At 39.2% G+C, this 23,715-nt stretch overlaps 1 protein-coding gene across 1 annotated transcript in view; it reads left to right on the top strand.

Annotated features, from left to right (window-relative positions):
* The window catches only part of csmd3b (CUB and Sushi multiple domains 3b), a 1,941,594-nt gene that overhangs the window by 1,786,011 nt on the left and 131,868 nt on the right, over positions 1-23,715 (top strand). The window contains exons 42-45 of the mRNA XM_060823982.1: positions 808-996; positions 11,387-11,564; positions 20,589-20,734; positions 21,209-21,289. Coding sequence (XP_060679965.1) covers positions 808-996; positions 11,387-11,564; positions 20,589-20,734; positions 21,209-21,289 — 594 coding nt within the window. The remainder of the gene's footprint in view (positions 1-807; positions 997-11,386; positions 11,565-20,588; positions 20,735-21,208; positions 21,290-23,715) is intronic.

Raw genomic sequence — 23,715 nt, 5'->3', positions numbered from 1 at the left:
TTGGAAGCACACTAGCTTTCGGAGTGACGCTCCTTCGTCAGGTGATAGTGGAGGGCTCAAACCTAACACAGAATTTATAGCAAAAATGTACAGTGTGATGTAACTGAAATTATACATTGAAAAATTGATTGTCTGTTCAGCCTTTCATCTGTTAGAATACAGTGATAGTTTCACTTTTTCAATTTTTCAATGTATAATTTCAGTTACATCACACTGTAACTTTTTGCCATAAATTCTGTGTTAGGTTTGAGCCCTCCACTATCACCTGACGAAGGAGCGTCGCTTCGAAAGCTAGTGTGCTTCCAATTAAACCTGTTGGACTATAACCTGGTGTTGTGTGATTTTTAACTTTCACCATCTAGGCATTCCTCCTCTGGGATATAGCACACCAAATGCTGTACCTTTCACCTGAATTTGCAAGTTCAAGTCTTTTACATACCATCAACGTGCTCTATCAGACTCACTGCTTCCAAACAATTCCCCTCCCAGAATTCCAAACCTATTTCAATGAGAGCAGCTTTCAATGGGAATTGAACTTTGGTGCTGTTTAAACTGAGCCCAGTTGACAAATTTGACCATGAGCTCATCATCTTCATGAATTTAATGTCAGAATCAAGCAAATAAAGGAACTATTCCTTTATTCCTTCTGTTCCTTGAAGGTGATGGGACAAAACACCAAAACAAAATACTGAGCCCTGAGAACTACATAACCAGTGTGAAGGTTTCATTGTTTCTCAGTAAAAACTGGTTATTTACTTGATTGTTCAGTCTGATCATCTAATTAATGACTACATTGTATTTTTGCAGCATACCAACTACAAAGTTGTCCTGACCCACGCCCATTTCGAAATGGTTTTGTTATAGGATATGATTTATCAGTGGGGCGAACCATCTCATTTGAGTGTCTCCCTGGCTACACTTTAATTGGGGAAGGGGCACTCACTTGTTTGCATGGTATAAGCCGTAATTGGAACCATCCGATACCTCGATGTGAAGGTATGTAATGAGCAAATGCTTATCTCGCTTCTTTCATGTGTGTTTGATATTTATGTGTTAATTCATTGATCCACCATTGTGAACTACCGCAATGGAAAACCTTAAAGCAAATCTAGATTGAGCACAGTTTTTAGGATTCATGCTGTTCTGGATACATTCAGTTCATCCTTAGTTTGCTTGGCTGAGCACTGACAATACAGTCTACGAACAATCAAATCACATAAAAGGAAACAAGCGAAAGGGAAATCCTGGTTTCAAGTATAGCTAATGAAAAGTAATAACTGATCTCCAACTGTTTTATACATTTACAAGTTAACCTGCATAAGAGAGATGATCATCAAAGTAGAACTTTTCTGTCATTAAGGTAACATTTATATCTCACAAAATTTCTGCAATATCTGTGCATTGCATTTGTGAGCTAACTAAAATAAAGTGAACAGTAACAACTCATAGTATTCAAGCAATTCAGAAAGAGAACAAAGTTTCCTGAGCCAGAAAAGATTTGATGCATTTTCGTCAAGAGAATTATTAATGACCTTGGTAAGCAGCAGGTAAAAGCATATGACCTCATATGTCAAAACCCATCAACTTCAAGATGAACAAAATTTTGAAGATACTTTTCTTTAACATTCATAACAAAATAATTGACAAATTTTGAAATAAAATATTCATACAACTGTTCTGCTGCACTGTATCCATAGTGCTCAGAAAAATTGGCCCTGTTATAAATTTAATATTATAGCTGGAATTTTTATTTTAATGATGAGGCTTTTAAAATAAATATTAGCCTATATACTCTGAGGAGTGGCATTCATATTTAGACTGCCACTCCACTCTGATTTCTTGCGATAGCATTCAGTTCCATTTTTCTAGCCAGGAATTCTGATCCCGACACCTGCGGAAATGCAACGCATACATGTAACACAGTTCCCCTGCAGTACATAATAGTCGATCAAAGTCAAATCATGCCCCTATCTGCAGCAATCAGTATGCCATGTTCATATATGTAAACGTCATGCCTAATAGTCAGACACTTTGACAGCTGCTGTGAAATAGCAATAGCAATAGAAACTAAGTGTGGGGTTGGAGTGGCATATGGGTAGGATATCAAGTAAGTGATGAAATGCTTACAGTATGTCTGGGATAGCAGGGTTAGTGGGGGTGTACATTGTTTCGTGATTGTGTTGGGACTCGTGGAGGCAGCAGTAAGTTTTTTTTCCCCCAGGGCTAGTGACGATTGGAAAGGTGGTGCTGAGACTGGAGTGTCAGATCCCAGAGGGAGTGGAATCATATTGGGTTGGGGTGATTGTCTGGGGTCCAGCTGTGATTGGGAAGTGGTGTGAAGAGGAATATTTTCTATTTTATTCACGCATGGGATGCCTTTCATGTTGGCTGGGCCGGCATTTATTACCTATCCCTGGTAACCCTCAAGAAGGTGCTGGCAAGTTTCAGAATTTTGACCCAACGACGCTGAAGGAACTGGCAATATATTTCCTAGTCAGAATTATGTGTGGCTTGGAGAAGAACTCTCAGGTGTTGGTGTTTCCATATTTCTGCTGGCTTTGTCTGTCAAGATGGTAGTGCCATGAGCTTAGAAGGAGGTGAGGAGCCTTGGTGAATTTCTGAAGTGCACTTTGTGGACAGTGCTGCTACTGAAGGTCGGTGCTAGAAAAATGGAATGTTTGTGAGTATGTTGTCAATCAAGCAGGCTGCTTTGCCCTGCTTCTTGAGTGTTTCAAGCAAGTGGACAGTATTCTGTCACCCTCCCTGTCTTCTATCTTGGAGTTGTGGGAAGGAGTGTTGCTGAACAAAGGGACCTTGGAATGCAGGTTCATAGCTCTTTGAAAGTGGAGACACAGGTAAACAGGGCAGTGAAGAAACTGATTGGTACACATGCCTTCATTGGTCAGTGCATTGAGTATAGGAGTTAGGAGGTCATGTTGTGTCTGTACAGATATTGGTCAGGACACTTTGGAATACTGCATGCAATTCTGGTCTTCCTGCTATTGAAAAGGTGTTGTGAAACTTGAAAGGGTTCAGAAAAGATTGACAAGAATATTGCCAAGTTTAGAGATTTTGAGCTAGAGGGAGAGACTTAATAGGCTGGGGGTATTTTCCCTGGAGCATCAGAAAATGAGGGGTGAACTTACAGTAGTTTATAAAATCATGAGGGACATGGATAGGGTGAATAGCCAGGGTCTTTTCCAGGGTAGCAAGGTCCAAAACTAGACAGCATAGGTTTAAGGTGAGAGGGGAAAGATTTGAAAGAGACCTAAGGGGCAGCTTTTTCACGCAGAGGGTGGTGTGTCTGTGGAATGAGCTGCCAGAGGAAGTAATGGAGGCTGGTGCACTTACAGCATTTAAAACTGGTTAACTGATGAAGGAACAGTGCTCTGAAAGCTAGTACTTCCAAATAAACCTGATGGACAATAATCTGGTGTTGTGTGATTTTTAGCATTTAAAAGGCATCTGGATGAGTATTTGAATAGGAAGGGTTTTAGAGTGTTATGGGCCAAATATTGACAAATGGGACTAGAGTAATGCAGAATCTCTAGTCAGCATGGATGATGAGTTGCACTAAAAGGTTTGTTTCTCTGCTGTACATTTCTATGACTGTAATAATATACAACTTGTTTGAAATTTTCTGTTGGATTGATTGGAAAATGTAACTAAAATGTGACGAAAATGTCACTGAGGAGAGGGACATGATGAATGTTGATATTAGAGATAGAAGTTTTATTAGTCTGGATCAGGTTGACATAAGTAGGGAAATGTGTTGGATAGGCTAGAGGTTATTAAGATGGACAAATCCCCAGAACCGGATGAGGGAGGTGAGAGAGGAAATAGCTGGGCCCTGACAGATATCTTTGTGGCATCCTTAAGTACAGCTGAGATGCCAGAGGATGAAGGATCGCTCATGTTGTCCCCCTGTACAAGAAGGGTAATAGGAATATTCTGGGTAACTACAGACCAGTGAGGCTGACGTCAGTGGTGGGTAAAGTTGCTGGAGAAGTCACTGAGGGCTAGGATCGATTCATATTTTGAAAATAATGGGCTTATCTGTGATAGGCAACATAGTTTTGTGCAGAGGAGATTGTGCCTTACCAACTTAATAGAGTTTTTTGAGGAAGTGACCAAGTTAATAGGTGAAGAAGGGCTGTTGATGTCATATACATGGTCATTAGTAAGGTGTTTGATAAAGTTCCTCATGGTAAACTAATAGAGAAAATGAAATCACATGATGTACAGGGTGTCCTAGCTAGGTGAATAAAGAACTGGTTGAGCCACAAGAGACAGAGAGTAGTAGCTGAAGGGAGTTTCTCGAGATGGAGAAAGGTGATCAGTGGTGTTCCACAGGGATCAGTGCTGGTGCCACTGTTGTTTGTGATATACATAAATGATCTGGAAGAGGGCACTGTTGGTATGATCAGCAAGTTTGCAGATGACACAAAGATTGGTGGAGTGGCAGAAAACATAAAGTTCTGTCAAAGAATACAGGAGAATATAGACTGGAGAGTTGGGCGGAGAAGTGGCAGATGAAGTTCAATCCAGGCAAACGTGAGGTGATGCATTTTGGGAAGTCTAATTCTAGAGTGAATTGTACAGTGAATGGAAGAGACTTGGGAAAGGTTGATGAGCAGAGAGACATGGGCAGATCCATTGTACCCTGAAGGTTGCTGCACAGGTGAATAGTGTGGTCAAGAAGGCATATGGTATGCTTATCTTCATCGGACAGGGTATTGAGTATAAGAGCTGGCAGGTCATTTTAAAATTGTACATAATGTTAGTTCAGCCATATTTGGAATACTGTGTACAGTTCTGGTCGCCACATTACCAAAAGGACGTGGACACTTTGGAGAGGGTGCAGAGAAGGTTTACCAGGATGTTGCCTAGTATGGAAGGTGCTAGCTATGAAGAGAGGTTGAGTAGGTTATAGACAATAGACAATAGGTACAGGAATAGGCCAATCTGCCCTTCGAGGTTAGGTTTGTTTTCATTAGAAAAGAGGAGATTGAGGGGGGACCTGATTGAGGTCTATAAAATCATGAAGGGTATTGACAGGGTGGATATAGACAAACTTTTTCCCAGGGTGAAGGGTTCAATAACAAGAGGTCATGCTTTCAAGGTGAAAGGTGAAAAGTTTAAGGGGGATACACATGGCAAGTACTTCACACAGAGGGTGGTGGACATCTGGAACGCGTTGCCAGCAGAGGTGGTAGAGGCAGGCATGGTAGATTCATTTAAGATGCGTATGGACATATGCATGAGTAAGTGGGAAGCAGAGGGTCACAGATGCTTAGGAATTGACCGTCAGGTTTAGATAGTACATTTGGATCGGCTCAGGCTTGGAGGGCCGAAGGGCCTATTCCTGGGCTGAAAAAATTTTCTTTGTTCTTTTTAAAATGGAACAATCTGCCAAAAGGGAAAGCTAAGTCTTTGGTATGGTGCATGATTTCAGCAGCTGCAAAATTTCATGAAGAGCCCAAATATCTGAAAATAAAAATAGGATCATCTCTGGGAAACAGTAGACTGATTAGTTAGTGATTTGACTAAGTAGTTGCTGCATTAGTAGTTACATTCATGGATGAGGAAAGAAGCCGAGAATTGAGGTAATTTCCTTAATTCTCTGCATTTAATTATTACCATAAAGCTTTTTGACCTTTTATTTTGTCTTAGCTAGAATAAAGCTTATTTTAAAAATGATCTAGTTTTGCATCTAGAATTAGGTCTATTGTTTAGAGAGTTTATAAGCCATTCGTTGATCTAAATTTCAAGACACTGAATGCTCCCGTTGATTATTATCATTTTAATTCACTAACTCTTGAGTTATTCACTGATGGAACTTATCACTGACATGAATTAAACAATGCTCAGATAGTCCATCAGATATAAAACGCTAGGTATCAAAGATGTCAGAATTAGAATCTCTCCCATGTGGAAACAGGCCCTTCAGCCCAACAAGTCCACATCAACTCTCCGAAGAGTATCCCACCATGACCCATTCCTCTACATTTACCTAACTTACACATCCCTGAACACGATGGGCAATTTAGCACAACCAGTTCATCTTTGGATTGTGGGAGGAAACCAGCACACCCGGAGGAAACACACGCAGACACGACGAAAATGTGCAAACTCCACACAGACAGTTGCTTGAGGATGGAACTGAACCCAGGTCCCTGGTGCTGTGAGGAGGCAGTGCTAATCACTGAGCCACCATGCCACTCTGGTTGCAGGCACTCATTTGATAGAAATGTAAAGAGGCTGTTGGTGGTTTAATTTAAAGCAGGCAAAGGAGTATTTTATAATGAGTTAGGTTTTCCGCTTGAATTGAAAACTATTCTGACAAGCACAAGGAGACAAAGTTCGACGGACAGTATTTTTTGTCAGTCTTTAATGATGCAACGGACTTGCAAGAAAGATAGAAACCATTTGTCCCAATCAAACCAAGACATCATAATGTAAGGTAAATAATTCTAAGCACATTTACCTGTCTATTCCTATATCTCTTTATCAACATCATCTTAATCCTTTTCAAACTAATCTTCAACAGTGGTATAGTTTCTGCCTTAATCGCTAGTACTGGAAGTGATTTCCACAGCCTCATTAAATTCCTATCGAATTAAATTTATCTTGTTCTATGTTGCAAATTGATTATTTTTAATCTTGTATCTAAAGCCCCTTACTCTAGGTTCCTAAACCTCTGGAAACAGTCTCGTCCCATCTCTGCTGTTTCATCATTTTTGTCATGTAACAATTCCACTACGGGCAAGATTTAAAGCTCTGTATTGCAGACACTGGGCCTATTTATAGAGTCACAGAGAGATGTACATCATGGAAACAGACCCTTCAGTCCAACCTGTTCATGTAAACCAGATATCCCAACCCAATCTAGTCCCGCCTGCCAGCACCCAGCACATATCCTTCCAAACCCCTCCAATTCATATACCCATCCAAATGCCTCTTAAATGTTGCAGTTGTACAAGCCTCAACCACTTCCTCTGGCAGCTCATTCCATACACGCACCACCCTCTGCATGAAAACGTTGCCCTATAGGTCTCTTTTATGTCTTTCCCCTCTCACCCTAAACCTATGCCCTCTAGTTCTGGACTCCCCAACCCCAGGGAAAAAGACTTTGTCTGTTTACCTTCTCCATGCCCCTCATAATTTTGGAAACCTCTATAAGGTCATCCGTCGGCCTCTGACACTCCAGGGAAAACAGCCCCAGCCTGTTCAACCTCTCCCAGTAGCTCAAATCTTCCATCCCTGTAAATCTTTTCTGAACCCTTTCAAGTTTCACAACATCTTTCTGATAGGAGGGAGACCAGAGTTGCATGCAATATTCCAACAGTGGCCTAACCAATGTCCTGTAGAGCCGCAACATGACCTTCCATCTCCTGTACTCAATACTCTGACCAATAAAGGAAAGCATACCAAACGCCTTCTTCACTATCCTATCTACCTGTGACTCCACTTTCAAGGAGCTATGAACCTGCACTCCAAGGTCTCTTTGTTCAGCAACACTCCCTAGGACACTACCATTAAGTGTATATGCCCTGCTAAAATTTGCTATCCTAAAATGCAGCACCTCACATTTATCTGAATTAAACTCCATCTACCACTTCTCCGCCCATTGGCCCATCTGGTCCAGATCCTGTTGTAATTTGATGTCCACTTCACCTCCAATTTTGGTATCATCTGCAAACTTACTAACTGTACCCCTTATGCTCGCATCCAAATCATTCATGAAAATGACAAAAAGTAGAGGACCCAGCACCGATCCTTGTGGCACTCCACTGGTCACAGGCCTCCAGTCTGAAAAACAACCCTCCACCACCACCCTCTGTCTTCTACCTTTGAGCCAGTTCTGTATCCAAATGGCTAGTTCTCCCTGTATTCCATGAAATCTAACCTTGCTAATCAATCTTCCATGGGGAACCTTGTCGAACGCCTGACTGAAAATCCATATAGATCACATTTACTGCTTTGCCCTAATCAATTCTCTTTGTTACTTCCTCAAAAAACTCAATCAAGTTTGTGAGACATGGCTTCCCACACACAAAGCCATGTTGACTATCCTGAATCAGTCCTTGCCTTTCCAAATACACGTTAATCCTGTCCCTCAGGATTCCCTCCAACAACTTGCCCACCACTGAGGTCAGGCTCACCGGTCTATAGTTCTCTGGCTTGTCTTTACCACCCTTCTTAAACAGTAGCACCATGTTTGCCAACCTCCAGTCTTCTGGCACCACACCTGTCACTATCGATGATACAAATATCTCAGTAAGAGGCTCATCAATCACTTCTCTAGCTTCCCACAGAATTCTAGGGTGCACCTGATCAGGTGCTGGGGATTTATCTACCTTTATGCATTTCAAGACATCTTGCACTGCCTCCTCTGTTTTTTGGACATTTTTCAAGGTGTCACCATCTATTTTCCTACAGTCTATATCTTGCATATTCTTTTCCACAGTAAATACTGATGCAAAATACTCGTTTATTATCTCCCCCATTTTCTGCGGCTCCACACAAAGGCCGCCTTGCTGATCTTTGAGGGGCCCTATTTTCTAGGAGAAAGTGAGGACTGCAGATGCTGAAGATCAGAGCTTAAAAATGTTTTGCTAGAAAAGCGCAGCAGGTCAGGCATCATCAAAGGAATAGGAGAATCAACGTTTTGGACTCCTGTTCCTTTGATGCTGCTTGACCTGCTGCACTTTTCCAGCAACACATTTTTAAGCTCTGGGCCCTATTCTCTCCCTAGTTACCCTTTTGTCCTTAACGTATTTATAAAAACTCTTTGGATTGTCCTTAATTCTATTTGCCAAAGCTATCTCATGTCCCCTTTTTGCCCTCCTGATTTCCCTATTAAGTATTCTCCTACTGCCTTTATACTCTTCTAAGGATTCTCTCGATCTATCCTGTCTATACCTGACTTATGGGGGGTTGGTCAGGCACTCTGTACTCAATTGAGGTATTCGGCATCAGGAAATCCAGAGCTGCTGACTAGCAAACAGCTTATGGGAGGAAGGTCTTCTGCTCCTGGGGTCCTCAATCATGGAGAAAGTCTGACAACAGTCACTTATGTGCCTCCCACATGGAACTGATAGGAGTTCCCTAATGGTTTTGTCACCATTGTGTAAGAGATCCCTATCTCCTTAAAAACATCCCAACTCAGATCTATTTTCAGCATGAAGTTGTCAACTTCTTTAAAGAAAAAAATAACTGGCAAGAGTCTTGAAAATTATTGTGTTTAGAGAGACCTGTATGTCCTTCAATATGAATCACTGAATGTCAAATACAGATAGAAAATGCAATTTGCGAGGCAAATCTTATGTTTGCTTTTCTTGCAAAGAAGTTGATTCCTAAGAATACAGAATTACTTGTTACTACAATTGTTTTGGGGATACCTGAAGCTATACCTGGAGTACTGTGTGCAGTTTTAATTTATTTACTGAAAGGAAGACATTTATGTTATCAATGCATTGCAATAATTATTAATCAGAGTGGCTCCTGCAATGAGGAGAGATTGAGCTATTTATTCCAATATTTCTAGCAATTTTAAAACAAAAGAGAAGTGATTTAATTGAAGCACGTAGAAGTCTTAAGGAGCTTGACAGGGAAGATGCTGAGAACATGGGAAAACTGATCGGAGAAACTGAAAAATGGGTCATAGTTTCATGAGTAAATGTTCAAGGACCAGGATCAAGGGTATCATAGGCTGTAAAACATTCTTCGGGGGCAGTGTGATCAACCAGAGGTCATGGTCCACATTAGTGGCAATGAAATAGGTTGAAGGAGGATGTATAAGGTTGAAGAGTATAAGAAGCTCTGTAGAAAATCAGCAAACAGAGGCTCAAAGCTAGTACTCCATGGGTTACTCCCAGTGACACATGCAAGTGAATGAGAAAACAGGAAGATAAGGCAGATTAAAATATAGGTACAGAAGGGAGGGCTTTAGATTCTGAGAAGGTCTGGCTGTAGGTGAAATTGTATCTTTATAAGCTGGATATGTCACAGCAGCAATGAATTTCTTACAAGTTGTTTTGCTTGTGTTGTTAGGAGGGTCTAAACCAAACTGGCAGGGGTATGGAAACCACAAGGGAACATCAAAGAGGGTGTGCAAAATACTGAGAGGGACAACAGTAGAATGGAGAATAGTAAATTATAAGGTTGGATTGAAATAAGGGAGAAATTAAAGCATTCTAAAACAGGTTTACACTGCTTACAGGTAAATATACAAGGTAAAATGAGATTGGTGAGCCGAAAAAATAGATTGCCTGGTCGAATTATGATGTTATAATGATGACAAAGACCTGGTTGAAGGAAGAACAAGGTGTGTTCAATATTCCTGGAGACAAGGTGTTCTGAAAAGATTGGAAAGGAAGAAAAACGGAAGCAGTAACAGTATTGGTTAATGAGAGCATTGCAGTGCTAGGGGAAGAAGAGGTGCCAGACAGTTCAAGGACAGGATCAATTTGACTCGAGCTAACTGTGTAATCACATTATTTAGTTTTATCTATAAGCTACGAACTGGTAGGAAAGATGTTGAGGAATAAATTTGCAAGGAATTTGCAGATTACAAGCATTGTAAGGTAATTTGAATAGGACTGTTTAATTATCCAAATGTAGACTGGAATAGTGGGAATATAAAGAGCAGAAAGGAGCAAATGTTCTTACATTATGTTCAGGAGAATTTTCTAGATTAGTATGTGTCCAGTACATGAAGACCCAGTTCTTGACAATGAACGGTGACCAAATTGATCAAGTGTCAATGGGGAAATAACTAGGGAGCAGTAGGAAATGCATCAAAACTAATTTTAGAGTGATAGTGTAGAAGAACAATGAACAATCCAGAGTAAAAATAATTAACTGACTTTAGAGCTCACTTTAATGGACCAAGAACAGAGTTGAGCCAGATAGACTGGAGCCTAAGGTTGGAGGGAAAAGCTGGAGCTGAACAACAGATTGTATTCAAAGAAGAGATGGTTTAGGAATAGTCAAGGTAGATTTCTTCAAAAGAGAAAAGCAAAATCAAATAAACCTAGTGTCTCTGTAATTAACACTCTCTACACACCCCAACATCCCACATCTCCCCACATCCACCTCCCTCCATAACCTCCTCTCCTCATGACAGACACACACACACACACACACACACACACACGCTTTCTTCCAAAAGTGAAGAATGCCTTTAAAGCATACTTGAAGCCTATTGTTGGAAGAAAACAGAATTAAAACAAATATCTCATTTTAATACACTTGAACTTTCATTACTTTTGTGGGTGTCAATACATCAGTGATTTGCACATGTATTCACTGAAATGCAAACAGGAAGGAATGTGAATAAATAAATTGTGTTTTCAAACTGATTCCTTTTTATTTTTTCTAGCTCTCTGCGGAGGTAATATTACTGCATTGAATGGCACTATCTACTCTCCTGGGTACCCTGATGAGTACCCTAACTTTCAGGACTGTCTCTGGATTGTAAAAGTACCTCCAGGCAATGGAATCTACATCAACTTTACTGTCTTGCAGACGGAACCCATATATGACTTCATTACTGTATGGTAGGACAATAAATATTCTCTTTATTGATATTTTCTAACAATTATGGATTGAACAGAGCTCTGATGAGTTAAAATACTATGGCTTGATCACTTTAGTTCTTTAGGTTAACCTTAGCTTTTTAGCTGTAAACAAGAATAGTAATTGTCTCTGCACAAATCTATATCATCTGAAAGCACCAACTACAATCCTATATTTAAAGTAAATTTTGATGATATTCTAGTTATTGCATTAAGTAATGTAAAAAAAAGAGATTCATGATACACATGCAGCATTCAATATAAAATAATTTATTTGGGAACTAGTTGGATCAATAATTACTGTGATAAATTTGTTTTCCAGAAAGAGCATACTGTTATTATCCACAGCTCCTCATGTGCAGCTTAAATTGACTAGTTGTTTAAAGCTGAATTTCCACACTTAGGATCTAATTAGCTTATGTTCAGCCTCTCTTCCTGGGAGATAATCTAGTCATACAAAGTGTTCATCCAAACGGTCTGCTCCTCACTGCCAACATTGAAAAGTTTTCCCGGTTTTCAGTAACGTATACAAACAGAATATTTGGTCGTATGGATAATCATTCAGGTGGTGAAGATGAAAATGATCGTCCTTACTAATATTTCACTTCACATCACTCTCTGACGAAAGGAGTGGGTAGCTAACCAATATGTAGGTTTCCCTCAATAATCAAAAAGGAAAATGCTGCAGAGTCTGGAAATCTAAAATAAAAACACAAAATGCTGGATGTGCTCTACAGACATCTTAGTACCTGTGATGAGATTGAGAAACAGTTTTGAGCTTGAGTTTGATTTATTGTTGTCACATGTACCAACATACAGTGAAAAGTGTTTGTTTGCGTGCTATAGACAGATCGTGCAATACAAAGTGCATCAGGGTAACAGAAGAGAGTGCAAAATACATTGTTACAGTGACAGGACAATAGCCTTTCGTGAGACCTCAAGGAAGTTAAAGAAATGATCGTTTTTGTCCAAAGGAATCAATCTACCTCCACTTTAGTGATATTCAGTGTTGCAAAATTAAATGTGACCAAGGACAAAGATCAAGAGAAAGTTATTTCACAGAGAATTATGAAACCACTACAGAGTTAATCGGTCAAATAATGATCATGTCATTAGATAGGTTTTGGGAAAGGGGAAAATGGAATTTGAGAACTGGCTGACTGCATTGGCTGGAGACTCCAGTGGAAGATAATTAACACTGATCGGTTATGCTGAATGGTTTGGTTTTATAATTCTGTGTACTTTTTGTTTGAAAGTTACAAGTTTCAAGCCTGTATTTGGGCTGAAAGTCCTTATCCAAGAACCATCTCCAGGCAAAGACCAAGTTAACAAGCAAGTATAAATTGTTGTGCTGGATAAGCAGGAACCTTTTGGTCACTGAAAGACATTTCATATAGGAATTTTCAGTATCCAGAATTTCTATCATTTGCTCCATCCTGTCTGTATTGCAAGCCTTGTAAGAGGTGGGCAAAGATTTACACATTGTCACAATTATGCAATACAATGTTTCAACATGAACTTATGAAATACAAACACAAAATTGCTGCTGTCACAGAAAATGGAATTGAGAGTTTAAGAGATCCTTCCTTATTACCAGTACATGGAGCTGTAAGTACAGTGAGCTAATTTCAATGTATGAACAAGTTTTGATGAAATAACTACAACACAAACAATTCTTCCTATTATAATGGCTGCATTTCCCAACAGAACTTGAAAAAAAGGTAGGATTCACATTAATTTTGCAGTTTCTGCAACATCAAACATAAACTGAAGAAATAGTGGGTACGATAACTTTATTTTATCAAGATGTATGTGACATCTGAGTTCCATTGTCTGAAAGTGGTCTAACCACCAGAAACTTCACATGAGGACAATGGAATGAGACGTACTGGTCGAATGACAGAGGCAAGATTTCTAAATTTCTGATAAAGCAGAGAGCCAGAAACATCTATGTCAAAATACAAAGGGATTACTTCTAAGGGCACCATCTCTTGAACCACATAGAGTTAGAGACTTGAGTTATCCGTAAACATTGTAGCTGAGGAATTGTACACATGTGCTGCTATTGCATCATGACTGGGCATAATAGGGCTATTGTGCACTTAAAACACTCCAGTGTCCCTTTTAAATTACCAGAATTTTTGAAAATAGAAATGCTTCACAGGCCTGCATCATTCTGAGATTTTATCCTGAGTTTTATAAAGAAAACCTAATGAAAAACTCTTTGCTGGGATAAAAAGCATGCAAAACTAAGCTTGCAGTCTGTAATACAGCACTAAAATCAGTGAGCATAAAGAAAGCAAGCTAAAAGCCATCAATGTATTTTGTTCATTTCAGCACAGACGGCTTCCTCTGTTGATGCAGAGGGGTCCCTGTGCACAAAGCAACTTGGCAGTAGCATGCAAGTCATAGCTGTCCATCAGGTAAAACAGAAAGTATTAGAAGTCTGAAGTGATGACTAAGCTGGGCTGAGAGAAGGCAGGGTGATGTGATAAGGCTGGTGATTTGCTAATATTGAAATGTGTAAAGGAAGGGTAAGGAAGGATGATGGACAAGGAACATATAGGAATAGTGTGCAGATTAAGTGGTGGAATGATCAGGGTCAAGCATTTGGCCAAGTATCCACACTGTCTTACCTGTTGGGAGTTTGCAACATCTAATTTAAAGTCCACAGAGATGTATGACACAGAAACAGACCCAGGTATTGACATGCTCATCTGGGTGTGTACAGGTCCATAGATCACAGAAGGTGGCAACCCAGGTAGCTACAGTAGTTAAAAACTTCAAGGAGAAAGTGAGGTCTGCAGATGCTGGAGATCAGAGCTGAAAATGTGTTGCTGGAAAAGCGCAGCAGGTCAGGCAGCATCCAAGGAACAGGAAATTCAACGTTTCGGGCATAAGAAGAAGGGCTTATGCCCGAAACGTCGAATTTCCTGTTCTTTGGATGCTGTCTGACCTGCTGCGCTTTTCCAGCAACACAATTTCAACATTAGTTAAAAAGGCCTATCATATGCTTGCCTTCATTGGAATGGGCATTGAGTGGAAGGAAATGCAAGTTATGCAGCAGTTTTATAGAACTTTAGTTGGGCTGCACTTGAAAAATGACAGATAGTTCTAGTCAACCCACTATCAGGAGGATGTTGATGCTTTAGAGAGGATACAGAAAAGGTTTGTCAGGATATTACCTGGTACGGGAGATTTTAGTTATGAAGAAAGGTTGGATAGACTGTGTTTATTTTCACTGAAATGCAGGGGGTTGAGGGGCAACCTGATAGACTTTTATAAGATTGTGAAAGGCATGGATAGAGGAGAAAATATGAAGCTTTTCCCAGGGTGGAGATGTCAATTACTAGGGAACATAGTCGGCGGCACAGTGGCACAGTGGTTAGCACTGCTGCCTCACAGCACCTGAGACCCGGGTTCAATTCCCGACTCAGGCGACTGACTGTGTGGAGTTTGCACGTTCTCCCCGTGTCTGCGTGGGTTTCCTCCGGGTGCTCCGGTTTCCTCCCACAGTCCAAAGATGTGCGGATCAGGTGAATTGGCCATGCTAAATTGCCTGTAGTGTTAGGTAAGGGGTCTTGTTGGGCCGAAGGGCCTGTTTCCACACTGTAAGTAATCTAATCTAATCTAATAGGTTCAACGTGCACGGGAGGCTAAGGAGGGGGGCGGGGAGGGAATGTTTAAAAGGGGATGTGCGAGGCAGGTTTTTCACACAAAGGGTGATGAGTGCCGGGAATGAGTGGAAGCAAACGCGAGCAGCATTCAAGATACACCTGGACAAGTACATGAATAGGAAGGGAATAGAGGGATACTAATCCTATCAGTGAAGACAGTTTTAGTATAGAAGGGCAAAATGTGTCAGTGTAGACTTGAAGGATTAAAGGACTTGTTCCTGTGCTCTACTGGTCTTTGTCCTTTGTCCTTTAGTCCAACTCATCCATGCTGACCAAATATCCCAAATTAATCTAGTCCCTTTTGCCAGCATTTCGCCAATATCCCTATTCATGTATCCATCCAGATGCCTTTTAAATGCTCCACCATTTTCTCTGTTAGCTCATTCCATACATGCACCATCCTGTGTGTGAGTTGCCTCTTAAGTCCCTTTTGATTCTTTGTCCTCACAGCTTAAACTAGTGCCCCAGCTTGGGTTGTCTACCCTGGGAAAAAGACCTTGGCTATACACTATATCCATGTCCCCCATGTTTTTATAAACCTCTCTAAGGTCACCGCCTCAGCCTCCGATGTTCCAAGGAAAATATCCCCACCCTATTCAGCTCTCCCTATAGCTCAAACCCTCCAGCCCTGACTACATCCTTGTAACTTCTTTCTGTACCTTTTCAAGTGTCACAACATCTTTTTAGTAGCAGGGAGGCCAGAAATGAATGCAGTGTTCCAATCTCCCAACTCTTATACTCAATGCACTGACCAGTAAAGACAAGAGTACCAAACACCATCTTCACTACCTATCTATCTGCGACCCACTTTCAAGCATCTATGAATCTGCACTCCAAGATCTCTTTGATGGGAACACTCCCCATGACCTTACCATTAAATGCTTCCATGATTTGCCCTACCAAAATGCAACATGTCACGTTTATCCAGATTAAACTCCATCTGCCACTCCTCAGCCCATCAGCCCATACGATCAAAGTCCCGTTGTAATCGGAGATAACCTTTATCGCTATGTACAACACCAGCAATTTTGGCGTCATCCTTAAACTTATTAACCATACCCCCAATATTCACATCAAAATCATCTATACAAATGACAAAAAAAATACATTACACACATTATACACACAGCACTGGTCACATGCCTCCAATCTGAAAAGCCTTTCTGAATGGAAGAAAGATTAATTGGAGTGTGGTGGAAATGTGGTAGGCTGGGGTTTTAATAAATGCAAATGCATGGAAATTTAGTTAGTCAGGATGTGATCCCTAAGTTGCCACTTGATGCATGAGAGCAAAATCAGGAGAATTTTTCATGCTGTTGAGAATGAGAGTTTTTCTTTTCAATTCTTGAATTTATTTTACATCCAAACCACCATTAATCTTGCCACAGAAGGAAGGAGGGAATTCTGCCCACAAGCCCTGTTTCTTTTCTGATCCAGTGAACATCTCGAACATTTCTGTTTTTGTTTCAGATTTCCAGCTTTTGCACTGTTTTGCTTTTATATTAAAATTTCTGGCTATTGTTAACAATGACAGGTGAAATGTTATGACTTTGTCTGAATTAGTGAAAGCTGAAAATTGTTTCACCAACATTCACCACAATCCCACAATTCCATGTCAGATGATAACTATCTTGCAACCAAAATGACCATTTAAATTAGAGCAACAGGTCTGCCAAAATCTATGAAGAGAGAAACAGAGTTAAGAATTTGTCCAAAATGACTCTGAAGAAGAGCATTCTAAAGGAGAGCACTGAACCTCCATTAACTTCCTCCTCAGATGCTGTCAAACTTGCTGAATTTCCCCAGCACTTGCTTTTTTATTTCAGATCTCAAGTATCTGCAGTATTTTGCTTCAATTTAGTGATCACTTGTGATCATCTGTTCTGCAAGTTAAGTTTTTTAATGACAGTCATTGCTAGGAAAAATCTCAAAATGATTAAAGACAATACTGAAGAAAGAAATAAGAAGATTGATTGCGCATTGCAACAAGAGTAAATTTGGCTTTACAGCAAGGAGAAAGAAGCTAAGATTCAAATGCTTTCCACCTTGCTTGAAGCAGAGTAACCAGAAAAGCATGGGATGTGTCTTACTCTGTCTGAAAGGAGAGTAAAGAGGATTAGAAAGAAAACTTCAGTCAGAGAGGCATAGAAATGTACTGCACAGAAACAGATCCTTCAATCCAACTTGTCCATGCCAACCAGATATCTTAAATTAATCTCGTCTCATTTGCCAACATTTGACGCAAATCTCTCTAAACCAACCCTATTCATGTACCCATCCTAATGCGTTTTAAATATTGAAATTGTACCAGCCTCCACCACTTCTGCGTGAAAACAATGCCCCTTATGTCACTTTTACATCTTTCCTCTTTCACTTTAAAGCTATGCCCTTTAGTTTTGGAAGCCCCTCCCAACCACCCCAGGGAAAAGACCTTGTCTATTCACCCTAACCATGCCCCCCATGATTTAATAACCCTCTATAAGATCACCCCTCAACCCTTGATGTTCCAGGGAAAGTAGCCCAAGCTTCTCTTTATAGCTCAAACACTCCAAGCCTGGGAACATCCTTGTAAATTTTTTCTGAACCCTCTTAAGTTTAATAATACCTTTCCTACAGCGGAGAGATCAGAACTGAACACAGTATTCCAAAAGCGACCGAACCAATGTCCCTGTACAGCCGCAACATGACATCTGGATTGATGTTGATTGTGTTCAGAATTTAGATGTTGAAATCATGAGAAAAGTTATGTGATTGGAGTAAATCAATATGTATATAACCTTATTGCAGGCAGTTAAGTAAATTATTTATTTTTTTTTCTCTCAGGATGTGGGCATTACTGACTAGGTCAACATTTGTTGCCCATCTTAATTTGCCTTGAGAAGGTGCCGTCATGAACCACTGCAATCCCTAAAATAATTATTGTAGACATATCTTGATTAGTTATACAGGTAAAACCAGTTAATGTGAGGAGGAAGAAAACCAGTTGAGCTTTGTTGAGCAGCAAGAATAACTTAGTCAAGACAGAAAATGAAATTGCTGCTTGGTGAGCACTGGTTTATAAGACTAAAGTGATCAATGAGAAATATTCTTATTGCTTATTCATAACAAGGGACTATTTCATTCATTGCAACCTGTGGAACTTCTCATGGTATGTTTTATGTCCCCAAACTGTTCACAAAATAGAGAGAAATAGCAATTACAGACTAAAATCTAAATCATGATGAAGATATTAATGTGCTTACATCAAAGCTGTGCAGAGTTCAGTCAGAGAGGCTGAAATTGATACCTTGTCATAATTTATTTATGCGGATCAAACAAGTTGGAAAATGATTAAAAACCTGAAAAAGAAAATAAATGAATTGACAAGGATTAAGGTAACTGATAGCTTTTTGGAAAGATCAAACTGAATAACAATCATGTGGAGTCTTATAAAGGTGCTAGTTCATCTCTCAGTTGACTGGACATGACTTTGAAGAAAACAGAGTGGTCCATTAAATGAAAAGTTGCTGATATTTATTGCTGCAACTCAATGAAAAGATATCTTGAACTGACTTAAGGTTAATTCGATCTGTTAATGAAAACTGGGTCTGGAAAGTGAAAAGAGTATTAAAATGAAACTTGGGTACTTAGAACATATGGAATTGGACAAATGGTTTTCAGCTGTCAAAGGTGATGCTCAAAGACATCAGAGAAGAGAAATTAGGGTCATTGAAGGGGACGATAGATCGAAGCTTTTAAGCAATAAAATGCAATGTAGGGTGAATTTTTTGTGATAGAAATACCAAACACATTAACATTGTGATAAAAATTGCTCCCTTTGATTTTAACAAAGGTTCTTAAAATTCTCATTTTTTTTAACAAAATAACTTAACTTATTCATTAACATTACTTAGAATGATTCCAAGCCAAGAGTTTTCTGGGAAAGGTCAAGCAATTACGTGCCACAGACTGATATGGGGCAAGGAATAGTGACGACGATGAATTGGAGTTAATAGCAACACTTACATTTCATAATAACTTTTGAACAAAATAGTGGAGAATCTATACACAGTTAATACGTGTTTGATAGGATTATCTCACGCTTTATTTTGGTTTATGAATTGAATCTTAAAAACTTAATGTCCCTTTTTATAAGACTATAAAATTGCTGCAGTGTTATTTTTGCTTGTAAATTTTGGGAGACCAAACAGCAGTGTACTACTTGAATCAAGTCAAGAGATAACAAATGTGTAGACGAAGGTTTCAGTAGCAGATGGGTTGAGCTACGTCAGAATCTGTCAATATTATGGGATAGAAAAAAGCAGTGTAAAAAATGCTGGACTAAAAACTGTGAGGTCTTCCAGGGAGAGAAGCTATACCATTTTACCTTGCGAATCAAATGGCATGCTATGAAATTCTGACAAAAAAAGATGTCAGGGAATGCACAGATAGAAATACATCTGGATATTGCTGTACTAAAAATTAGGAATAACTATTATGAATGCATGTGTTCAACAAATGCATAATGAGTTAACACTCAGCATAAATGTTGTCACAGGATAGAGTTGTTCCATGAAGCATCATTTGAACTTTAATGCAGGATGTGCTTTCAACAAGAAAGGTTCTCCTGGGTTGATCTCCCAAACAGCAGAGATAACAAGGGGCAATGTGGTTTGAATAGGCATGTCTCATTAAAAAAAGCCAGCCATTCCACCTCAAAGGTATTAGGAAGAGTACACAGTGGATGCTGTCAGGCGAAATTGAGTAACACTTAGCTATTCATCAGGATACATGAAGGCCACATGGAGACGGGTGTGTGAGGATCTGACAGGAGAGTAGGTTGATGTGTGAGGATCAGGGAGTCTGGGGCAGGGGCATCATGAATTGCCTTGGGGTAAAATAATCAACAGTCTCACATCAGCAAAATTGTAGACTCAGTTGAAGGTGCCATCTGTCTTCATGCTGATCTACACACCAGCTTCTGTCTATTGGGAAGGATATCAAATTGCTTTGCTGTCCTGTGAGCATTATTGGATATCTTAGTGTCCACAAATGTTTGAAGAAAATTGTGAAAAGATGTCTCATCTGCCATTGAAACCCCGACGATTAATATCAGAAATATTCTGTATCAAAATATTGAGTATCATCCTTGATTGAACTGTTTGGTTAGGTGTTGTAGAGTTAAAAAACTGACCCTGATTCTTTGCAAAATGTACACGTCAAATGGACACAGAAAAAAAATGCACATCATGCAATTGAATGCTTCTGCTTATTTTTAAGAGTTGTTTTTGAGCCTGTTAATCAGTTAACAGTCCATATGAATTCTAACAATGACAATGTCTTTTTTTAGGGATGGACCAGACCAGACTGCTCCTCAGATTGGACAGTTTAGTGGAAATACAGCACTAGAGTCCGTCTACAGTACCTCAAACCAGATCTTAATCAAATTCCACAGTGATTTCACAACAGGAGGCTCCTTCATCCTCAGTTATCATGGTTGGTTCTTGCTGTATTCATATCTGTTCAATATAAATAGATTAAGTAATTGAGTGTTGCATTTAGCCTTAACTTATATTAGGTTATATCTGAGGAGGACTTGGGACACAGTAGTAGCGGCCTTGTCTGTGATATGGTAGCTCAAGGATCAGGTCCCATTTCAGGACTTGATGGCCAAGAATGGTGTATTCATAACAGAACCAAACAGGTAAAAGTATTCAGATTGAAAATTTGGCCAGATGGTCCAGGACATATTTACAAATAAAAAGCCCTGTGTGAAATGTATTTAAAACTGAGCTGCAAAATGATTATGATTCCTCTAAAATGCATGCAGTGTGGCTTCCTTTCATTGAACACATATCCTCTGATTTTGCTTTCAACATTCCTGTAATCAGTATGGGGTCTATTTTAGGAAATACAAGTTGGATGTTACATAAGCAATATACGTGAAAAAATAAATTCTTATTTTTGCAGCCTATCCGTTACGGGTCTGCCAACCTCCACCAGCAATGTTGACTGGGCAAAATCTGACAGAGGATGAGGAGTTTGAGATAGGTATACTCTTTTAATACTTATTATCCTCTGGGCCTATGCTTTCATCTTTTGACTTTTTCTGTGACTTTCCTTGGAATTCAATTTCATGCATATCAAGGGTGACTAAATGAGGGTGAATTCAGAACAGTTCTATATCATACATTATAAGCTTAATAGTACATGAACACTTGAAGCATTCTTATCAAATCCTTCCACTTCCAGGACCATAAGAAGTCACCCGATAGAGTACCATGAAATAAATGATGGTCTTAATTGCATGCTGATTGATAAGTTATTCTGCTTTACAGACTGGGAAGTACCTAGGAGACATGAACTTAAACTACGTAAAAAGGAAAAGACTGAGTTTTCAACAGTTACTTTATTTAATTTGCAAGATGAAGCACATCACTGGCAAAGCATGTATTTAGGGAATAGTAACCATTATACAGATAGAAGTTTTCATTAAGTTTGAAAATGATGCAGTTGAATCTGAAACCGGGGTCTTAAATCTGGCAATTACGAAAGTATGACAAGCAAGTTAGCTTTGTTGGATTGGAAGTATACATTAAAAACTGGGAATGTAGACAGGCAATTGCTACAATTTCAAGAAATAATATTTGGTTTTCTGAAAGCAACATACCTTCAGAGCAAAAACGTTCAATAGGAAAAGCAAGAGAGTCATGACCAATAAGGGAAGTTAAAAATAGTATTAGATAAAAAGGGAGACTTAAGCAGTTGATAAAAATGTTGTAAGGATGGGGATTAGAAAAATTTAAGAATTCAGCAAAGGAGAACCAAGAAATTGAAAAAGCCAGAAAAAAAAGCAAATGCATATAAAATATAAAGAAACCTCATGCTGCATTGTAAAACCTTCTAAAAGTATTTACAAGGGAAAAGATTTGCAGAAATATGTGTAGGCCCATTACAAACAGAATTTAGATGATGAATGAAAAAAATAAATGACAGGGAAGTTAAGTGCTTTATGCTTGTTTTCACACAATGTCCCCCGGAAAAAAATAAGACTAAACTGTCTTATGTGAATGTGGAACTGGAAGAAATCAGTATTACTAAAGTGTAGAATTGGAGAAATTATTACAGCTGAAATTTGACAAATGCCCGGGATTTGATGACTTGAGCTGAGAGTGTTAAAAGAGATAATTACACTAATAGTGTTCAGCTTTCAAAATTCTATAAATTCTGCAGTGATACCCACTGATTGGAATGTTGCAAATGTCAGCCCACTGTTACGAAAGAAAGGAGAGAAGAAACATAAACCTGGAGACCAACATTCCCTCTGAGCAGTGAACTGCGCAGCCATTTTGAGGATCTGCTCAAGCCAGGGGGCACGCCAGCACATAGACTTCCAGCACATAGACTTCCGGTTTTGGATGTCATGGTGTGCACGCTCCTCAGAGGTCTGAGTAGAAGAAAAATGAATTGAACGGAATGGAGCAACAGACCTGTTATCGTGATATCAGTCAAATGAAAATAATGATAAGGATACGATAAAGAATGTGATTTATGTCTTCTTTGGAAAAGAATTAAGCGGATGACTGATCTAAGACTGCTAATCTTTTAACTTCATTCCTTTATCTTTCTAGTTAAAATTAAGAAGGACTTTAATATTAACTATTAGCTTATTTCCTTTTTTTTCTACTCACTCCAAGAAGGTAATGATTACATTTTAATGCTGTTTCTCTTACAACTTTGTACCTAAGAATTTAAATCTAGGTACATTTGTATATAAGATGATGCCATGTGTGGTGACATTATACACTTTTCACTGTACTCCTCTGTACTTGAGTACACATGACAGTAAAATTAAATCTAAAATCTTAAAATACAGTTGTCCAATTGGGCAGGGTCAAAATGGAATTATCAAAGGGAAATATTTTTTGACAAATCAGAGTTTTTTTGAGGATGTTTTGAGAAGAATCAATCAGTGAGACCAATCGATGTGATGAATTTGGATTTTCAGAAGGTTTTTGATAAAGTTCCATATAGTTAGTAAATAAAATTAAAGTGTAGTCAGGTTAAGGTTAATATCCTAGTATAGAAGAGGATTATTTAACAGATAAAAAGTAAACAGTCAGAATAAACAGGTCATTCTGAGGTTGACAGACTGTGACTAGTGTGGGACTGTAAGCATCACTGCTTTGGCCATAACTGTTCACAACTTAAGTCAATAATTTGGATGTGGTGATCAAGTGTAATATTTCTATATTTGTAAACTTGGTGGGAATGAGTTGTGAGGAGAAAGCAAAGAGACTTCAAGGGATTAAGACAAGCTGGGTAAGTGGGCAAAAGCATGGCAGATGCAATATTATGTGGACAGGTGCAAGATTATTTACTTTGTAGGAGGAACAAATTTGCAGATTATCTCTTAACTGGTGAGGAATTGAAAATTGTGGATGTCTACATGGACCTAATTATCCTTGTTGAAAAAT

This window comes from Hemiscyllium ocellatum, chromosome 4, assembly GCF_020745735.1.
Source record: "Hemiscyllium ocellatum isolate sHemOce1 chromosome 4, sHemOce1.pat.X.cur, whole genome shotgun sequence".
NCBI lineage: Eukaryota > Metazoa > Chordata > Chondrichthyes > Orectolobiformes > Hemiscylliidae > Hemiscyllium > Hemiscyllium ocellatum.
Note: the sequence above shows the minus strand (reverse complement) of the source record. Positions and strands in the feature narration are given on the sequence as shown.